Raw genomic sequence first — 8,890 nt, 5'->3', positions numbered from 1 at the left:
GATACAACACCCCAGGACACAGATGAGTAGATACGAGATTATAAAAAGCCTTTCCCACATGGGAATCGAACTCGCGTTTTTCTGTGTGGGGCGGCTAAGTGCTCAACCACTAAACCACAGACACCAGTTTTAAAGAAAGACATCGTGGTGAAATCAGACACTCGTCAAAATAATGAAATCGCTGACAGCAGCATTTTCCTGCTGGTTTGTCAATGTTCAATAAAGTTTCGTGGGTTTTTTTTTTTGGGGGGGGGGGGGGTTGGCTCATCCCCTATTTAATGTTCATTTCAAAACACATCTTGTGTGGGTTTTACTGAAAAATGTTGATTAAAGACACAAAAAATGAACATTTTCATTTTCCAACACCTCTCAAACAATCGAAGTCAATAAAGCTTGGCGGCTATTTTCATGCTAATTTTTAACTATAAAACCAGGCTATCCCCCACCTCCTTCACCAACACAAATCTCGACTTCTAATCAAAGTAGATGGGTATCTTTTTCATCTAAAGACAGGCAAATAAACAAACAAGATTTAAGAGTATGTCAATAACTCCCCATGCCCAAAATCTGATAAGCATCTGATTCCATCACGTCGTGGCAAATGTTGTAGAAATATCACAGTGAACAGGGTGTAGTGGTGAGAGATATACAGGGGCAAGAACTCATGTAAAGGAGAGTCAAGGAATATACAAGGGCAATAATTCTCAACATTCATAGCAAGTCACGTGATATTTTATCATGTAGGTTAGAGAAGGAATGTTAAGTGTGGAATCACAATCCCAGTGGAGCAGCGCTATACAAACACACTTACACACATACGCACCCACAAGCACACACACACACGCACACACACACACACACACAAACACGCACACACACACACACACACACACACACACACACACCCACCCACACACACACACACACACATATTTGAGCGCACCATTTGAGCCACACGAACGGCACGCAACAGAAGCTACTCTAGCTTTGTAAATCCTATGCAGATAGTTACAGACAGGGTAATCTATGATGCTGAGAAAATGAATGACAAAACATTACACTGCGTACAAGATGTAGATTAGCCCTGCCCTGCCGTTCACTAAAGTTGGTGTGTGTGTGTGCCTCTGGCTTTGTAGAACGAGTAGAATCTATATTTAAATCTAATGCGTAGTTTGGACCTCCCAAATGCACTAAAATGTTATAGTCGAGATCGTGAACATTTAAAAGTCAATGACGACACCAGATTTGTGCATTCTTGTACACTCACCATTTTTTTGTTTTACCATTTTGACGTAAATAACTGTAATAAAACCGTGAATTTCAGTAGGAAAAACTGAAAATAGTGCAAAATGAAACAGAACTTTCTTGGAATGTGGACATTAATATTATGTCAGGGTTTTTTGCTCAAAGGGAACATTTTTCAACTTTTTTGACAGATACGGTAAAACTTTCCTGATGTCGGACATTGGAACTACTACTAGCAAATAGCATGTATTCAAAAGCGTCTGTGTCTAATTCATACAAGTGTGCAAAAGCAGACATACAAACAAAACAATCTGCGTATCATTCTAACAAACTACAACAATATTATTGTGATATTCAATCTTCTCATTATCATTATCATCAATGGCATCATGTTGGTAAAGTTGTCTGCCCTGGAATGGTATTAATGAACTTGGTAGCCTTTGTATGCATGTTTATGTTTTTAAAAGGATTGTATCTATAGATACATAATTATATGTATACATGGTCGTTTTAAGGACAAGCGGGCTAACCCAGATTTCGGGGGTTTCCAGAAATCTTGACCTACACCAAAAGTTAGAATTGCCCAACGTATAGGAGAAGTTTGGTTTCATTGGTGTGCATATTTGTTTTTGTTATAGAGAAAACTTTCCTTATCTTTTAAAGAAACTGAACAAAGGGCAAAAACTTTACCTTCGATTTTCTCAAAACAGGCATTTTTCGGGATAGCCCCCTAGTGTTAAAAGCGACCATATATGCCTGTGTATGTGTATATGTGCGCGTATGTACGTGTGTGTGTGTGTGTGTGTGTGTGTGTGTGTGTGTGTGTGTGTGTGTGTGTGTGTGTGTGTGTGTGGGTGAGTGTGTTTGCCATAGCAACCCAGTTCCCCCCATACGGGGATCAGTAAAGTGTAACTGATTCTTTTCTTGGTCCATTTATTTAGTTATTCTTCTATTTCATGCCTTTATTGAATGATTTATTTCAATCCCTTAACTCCGTCCCGCCCGAGACGTCCCCCAGCATGGTGTAAAGATTGGCCACAGAGCCCAACATGGCGTTCCCGCTGTCCTGGCACTGGGTCAGCTGTTTCTCCGGCAGAGTCGTGTCACATTCGCGGGGGTGGTACCTGGGGGGGGGGGGCGTAGGGACAAAGAGAGAGAGAGAGCGGATTGTAGGAAACTGTCACAACATTGTCAGTTAGCTACGTGGTTAGTTTGTTAATTAACCCTATCCGTACGTCGTGTTTTTACTATCGTATCCACACGAATACGCCGCGGAGAACTCTGTGCCACCACTTTCCAAAGAGGAAATGTACACGTCAATTCGATCGGTACGCTTTGCATAGCAATATATCAAAATGATTTTTTGAGAAGTACTGAACGTTTCAAAGAGATCTCCGTACTAGAAGTATTCTAAAATGTGAGGAATACAACCCCGCGGGTACAAAATGACCCCTGGGCGTACGGATAGGGTTACGGAGTTGGAATCTCCGAATCAACGTCTGCTTTGGGGGTGGGGGTTAACTTGGGGTCTTTAGGGGGTGGGGGGATCTGGAGACATAATTATTGTTAACTTTTACTTCTTCATCTATACAGGGTAGACAAAATTATCCTAAACTTTAAAGCCTCGATCAATACAACTTAGGTTGTTTGAAAGGATGGGTCTCCAAATTTAACTTCGATCTCAGATAGGAGCTGATGGTACCTAGGGGTCAGAGAATTGTTGGAGACTGTTACGTCACTGACAGTAATACTGTTGTACTGACAAGATCTTTCGTTGTCTATGTCTGGGTACTCATTCCCACCTAGGTGAAGTGAGGAAAATTCGTGTAAAGTGTCTTTCCCACGGACACAACGTCGGGCCAGTGGCTCGAATCCCTGAACCCGCAACCTCACGATTACGAGTCCGGTAGCCTAACCACTAGACCATCGACGCCACTATATATCTGAGAGGCGGAATGCTCCGATAGGACTGGTTGGAGACCAGGGGGGAGACTGAAGTGTCAACTTTTACGCCTCTATAAATATAATTGGGCTTTTTAAGAGACAGGATCTCCGAATTTAACATTTGACCCAGACAGGACCAGATGGTGCTATGGGAAACGGAAATATTGTGTAAACTTTTACACCTCTACTATAAATATAACTGTGCTTTTTAAGAGACAGGATCTCCGAATTTAACATCTGACTCACACAGAACCAGATGGTACCTATGGGAAACGGAATTATTGTGTAAACTTTTACACCTCTATAGATACAACCAAAGACAGTACATAACAAGATGGGCCACTCAGCCAAAAAAGTGCCCGCCGGAAGTCCACTCTTTGCTTCAGATGGCGCTGCAGTCTGTTTTGAAGCTCTCTTTCGTTTTTCCAGAAGAAGAATAGGAATAGCACCTCCTTGCGTGCGCAGATCGACTGCTGTTCATCAGCAGTTCGGGTTCGTTCAGTGCGAAGTTTTAGGTTTTAAAAAATTTTAATGACCACTCGCCTTTCAATACTTTCATTCTATAGTCAAATTAAAAGAAGAAAACAATCACCCCTTCCTCCGGGAGAGGTTCTTGTCAGCGTAACCATTAAAAAAAGCGTTCTTCCGAAAATTACCCCAAAACTTGCTAGTTTCACTTGGATTTTTTAAACTCAAGTAGGGTAACTCTGTTCGCAAAGGGAGCGCATTTGCGAAGAGGGCGCCACCGAATTTTGAGGACACTTTTTTAATTGGCCCAAACAGAAGAGTGGCCGCTCTTGTTATGTTGACTCTTTGATAAAACTGAGGTTATTAAAAAGATCAGGAAACCCAGGAGAGATAGCCCATAGACTTACTAACGGGTTGGTGTACATTGTAAAGTTAAATCATTTCAATTTCGAATTCTCTATTGAGAGTAAGATGTTTAAGGCCCTTGTGTCGAATCAAACTACGTTAAAAAGTCAAAATACCCTAAGTTACAAGGTTGATTTTTTTTTCTGTTGTTGATTTAAGCAGGTCACAGAAATCGATGTACAGAAAAGTGGGAAACAGTGAATAACATCAAGCGGCTAGCCCAGGATAGGGAAAGGTGGAAAGTGTTTGTTCGTGGCCTATACCCTGATCCAGGGTGAAAAAGGCAATGATGATGATGAAGATGATGATGATGATGATGATGATGATGATGATGATGATGATGATGATGATGATGCTTTTAGCAGACAATAGATCCGTACAAGGTCTCAGGGTTTCAAGTCAAAGTTCAAAGGTCACCTGTGTATCATCCCTGCGTCCGAGCCCCTGACCAACATAAGGCTGGCGTTGAGGCATCTCTCGAAGAAATCTACGTCCTCTAGACCCCAGCCTTTGATGTCTGTCTTGAAGCCTCCGGCTCTGAGGAGAGGGAAGGATGATGGTATTGTTAGAGAGAAATACAGTACATTTAAGGTTGTTTAGTGGTGGGTGGAGAAGACAGACAGACAGACAGACAGACAGACAGACAGACAGACATGTCAAAGGATTGGTATTGTTAGAGAGAAACACTGTAAGATGGTCATTGAGTGGTGGAACAGACAAACAGACAGACAGACAGACAGACAGACAGACAGACAGACAGATAGACAGACAGACAGACAGACAGACAGACAGACAGACAGACAGACAGACAAACACACATAACAATCATAGAAATGATATTGTTGGAAACACAGTAAGATGGTCATTTAATGGTGGGAAAGACAGAAAGACAGATAGTAAACAGACAAACACATACATACTGTATGATAGATATGTCGATAAATAGGATTGTGTTTATAAGTTGTGTATCTAGAAAGCTGTCCAGTACTCACTTGACCAGATCTTTCTTGTAGACGGCCCCAATACCGTAGCTAAAACTTCTCCACAGCCCCACCTCGTCCCTCCGACTGTTGAGCAAAGTGTCACAGTCTTCTTGTTTGTAGCAGATCGACTCCGGGCTGGGGACACACACACACACATACAATTACACACTAACATACACACACAATTACACACTAGCATACATACACAATTACACTCTAACATACACACAATTACACACTAACATACACACAATTACACATTGACATACACACACAGTTACACATTGACATACACATATGTGGACACATACACAAACACAGTAATACGCCCTCTGGTTTAGACTCCAGGTGACCTTCATCTCCTTCAATCGCAGATGTCTCGACTTCTATTCAAGAGAGATGGGAATTTTTCCCCCAAAGGCAAGACAAAACGAACAAGCTTTGAGAGGACAACAATAGCTCTTTGTGCCCCAAAAACTGACAGGCGCCTGATTCCACTGTGTCGTGACACTGGCGTATTGTCCAAATAGAGGTTTCTGGATCAACACTGATGTATTGTCCCAATAGAGGTTTCTGGATCAACACTGGTGTATTGTCCCAATAGAGGTTTCTGGATCAACACTAATGTATTGTCCAAATAGAGGTTTCTGGATCAATGACTACCATACTCTCAAGCAGTCTCCAAAAGTGTTAGAAAAATAACAGGTCTATGTAACCTTTAGATCGTTCTTGGAAAAAAATTCAGCCCCCTTCCACTCCACAAAAAACAACCCAAAACATCATATAACCACAAAAAAATCCAAAAAAAAAATCAAACAAACAAACGCAAAAGCAAGTCAATAATTAAACAAAAGCAGAAAAAAGGAAACAAAAACAAACAAAATAAAATAATCATATAAAAAGGAATGACAACTCGGAATCCAGCATGACATACTTCGCGGTTGGGTAATTTTGTAAAGGCCATAATTCTGATGTAAAGCCATCCTATCATTTCCTTCAAATGCTCTGTGGTGGAGTCGGTAACCTAGTTTGTAGCAATCGTGAGGTTACGGGTTCGGGGGTTCGAGCGATAACTCGGTCAGACTTTGTTTTCCTGTGAAAGGCATTTGTGAGGCAGCGTGGTGGAATCAGGCTCTCGTCATAATAATCAAAGTGAAGAAACTTGCTTTTTTCTGTTGGTTTGTGAATTTTTATCAAATTTTTGGTTTTTGGCTCAACACCTTTCATGCCTATTAAAAAACTTATTTATGTGTGGATTTTTCTTAAAGACGTTGATTAAAGGCACAACAAATGTAAATTTTCAGTTACCACGGACTCTTAAGCTAAGGATATAACTAATCTTTGGCGGCCATTTTCTCACTAATTTTACCTCTAAAAACAGGTGACCCCCACCTCCTTTCTTTCCAAATATCTCGACTTGTATTCAAGATATATGGATATTTTAAAAATCCCAATAAAGACAAATGAACAAGCTTTACGATGATACCATTAACTCTACATGACCAAAAATTGACGAGAGCCTGATTCCACCACGCTGCCTCACATTTTACACGAATTTCCCATTTGGCTAGGTGCTTTCAGAAGTTGACGCCTAACTCGGAAGTCCCGCCTATAGATAATTTAAGTGTGTTGATAGAGGCATTATTCCTATACCATTTCACAAGTTCAAGTGCTATGGTGTGTAGTCTCCACTTATATAAAGCGTCTTCAGTGTACGAACTCTATTGTTTTAGCCAAGTGTTATTTAAACCCTTTATTTTTCATGTTCCCGTTCAGGTCTCACTTGCAAAGCACAATGTAGATGACCTAAGCGAGTGTATGGTTAATTATTTGTAATTGCTCAAATATAATTTTGTCTCGTAATTAGAACAGCTGTATAGTTTTTTAAAACTTGTAACAAAAAGAGGAATAGACGGGATTTTGACCTAAGGGATCAGGTACAGATCAGCTGTTACTTTTGAGAAATATTACAGAAATACAATGACTTGAATGCCCCAATTACTTTTTACTTTGTGGGCTTTAAAATGTTTTTGACATTATAGACTAAGACTAAGACTAAGAGGTCCCGTGGAATTTGTCTTGCAATGTATGGCATTCTAAGAACAAAATGAAACAAAACAACTGCATGAAATGCAAAGTTGCTGTGTCCTGGTTGAAAGAGAACGGTCTGCACCCTATTAAATAGATCTGGAATTAAACAAGGCTATATTCTATCCCCGATACTTTTTAAAGAAATGTGCTTAAATGCTAAGATTGGAGGAAGTGGCCAGTGACACACAAGCGTGGTATCGACTGTTCTCTGCCTTATGTACCTGACGGTACACGGAGAGGGTTAAGGTTTTAAAAAACAAAACAATTACAAAGCAGGCTGTCTTGCGTTACTCACGTGTAATGTACAAAGTAGATGGGGAAAGAGGCGTAGTGAAAAGACAGTGTGTATTTACAAAAAGAACAAAATCCAATCAGACTCACTTGTAATGCACAAAGTAGATGAAAAAGAAGGTGTAGTCAGAAGTTACCATGTACCAGCAAAAAGAACGATATCCTATGTGACTCACTTGTAATGTACAAAAACCTATGTGACTCACTTGTAATGTACAAAGACCTATGACTCACTTGTAATGCACAAAGACCTATGACTCACTTGTAATGCACAAAGATCTATGTGACTCACTTGTAATGTACAAAGACCTATGACTCACTTGTAATGTACAAAGACCAATCTGACTCACTTGTAATGTACAAAGACCAATCTGACTCACTTGTAATGTACAAAGACCTATGACTCACTTGTAATGTACAAAGACCTATCTGACTCACTTGTAATGTACAAAGAAGACCAATCTGACTCACTTGTAATGTACAAAGACCTATGACTCACTTGTAATGCACAAAGACCTATGACTCACTTGTAATGCACAAAGATCTATGTGACTCACTTGTAATGTACAAAGACCTATGACTCACTTGTAATGCACAAAGACCTATCTGACTCACTTGTAATGCACAAAGACCTATGACTCACTTGTAATGCACAAAGTAGATGGGGAAGAAGGCGGAGCGGCCCTGCACGGTGTACTTGGAGACTCTGTAGAGAAACTGGGGAGAGAACTCCATGTCTACGTCCATAAACAGGAGCAGAGAACCGTGCGGGAGGTCGGCCTGGGCCGCCATCAGACCTGGTAGACAGAGGAGGGGAATTAGTGAATAATAATTCAATCCTGGCTCTGAATTTCTCAGATGGGTTACCAGGAAAGGAGTCATAAAAGATTACAGCTTTTCTGGGAGCATCCGGCAGGGCAAAGACCTGCAAGACAGGGCGAGGGAGACCATCATCATCATCATCATCATCATCATCATCATCATCATCATCATCATCATCATCATCATCATCATCATCATCATCATCATCATGTACCAGATATGCAACAATTATCGGCTTCCATTTTTCGCCATCCATTCCTTTTCTCAAATGCTTTGTAAAAAAAGAGAACTACTATAATTAGGCCTTTTAAATTTTATCCTGATCTTTCCACGTCACCAACGTGTAAGGGAGATAAACGAAAAAACAAAACAGCAAACACAACGTTGGAAGTTGACAAGAGTTGTCTTAGTCTAGAGAACTACAAAAAATGGGACATACCCTTGTTTTTTCTGTACTGTTGGTTTCAATACGTAGATAATGTTGTTGCTGTTGTTGTTGTTGTTGTTGTGTGCTCTTATTGTTTTACTAGTTACCGGTTGTAATAAATGTACTACAGATAGATAGATAGACAGATAGATAGATAGGTAGATAGATAGATAGATAGATAGATAGATAGATAGATAGATAGATAGATAGATAG

The 8,890-nt window shown here is 40.3% G+C and overlaps 1 protein-coding gene across 1 annotated transcript in view; it reads right to left on the bottom strand.

The window, feature by feature from the left end:
- Positions 1–2,037: 2,037 nt before the first annotated feature.
- The window catches only part of LOC101846396 (chondroitin sulfate synthase 1), a gene marked incomplete in the record, with an annotated part of 32,799 nt that continues 25,946 nt past the window's right edge, over positions 2,038–8,890 (bottom strand). Inside the window, 4 exon segments of the mRNA XM_005112061.3 lie at positions 2,038–2,369; positions 4,480–4,599; positions 5,055–5,180; positions 8,071–8,224. Of these exon segments, the coding sequence (XP_005112118.2) occupies positions 2,225–2,369; positions 4,480–4,599; positions 5,055–5,180; positions 8,071–8,224 (545 nt within the window).

This window comes from Aplysia californica, unplaced genomic scaffold (genome assembly GCF_000002075.1).
Source record: "Aplysia californica isolate F4 #8 unplaced genomic scaffold, AplCal3.0 scaffold01175, whole genome shotgun sequence".
NCBI lineage: Eukaryota > Metazoa > Mollusca > Gastropoda > Aplysiida > Aplysiidae > Aplysia > Aplysia californica.
Note: the sequence above shows the minus strand (reverse complement) of the source record. Positions and strands in the feature narration are given on the sequence as shown.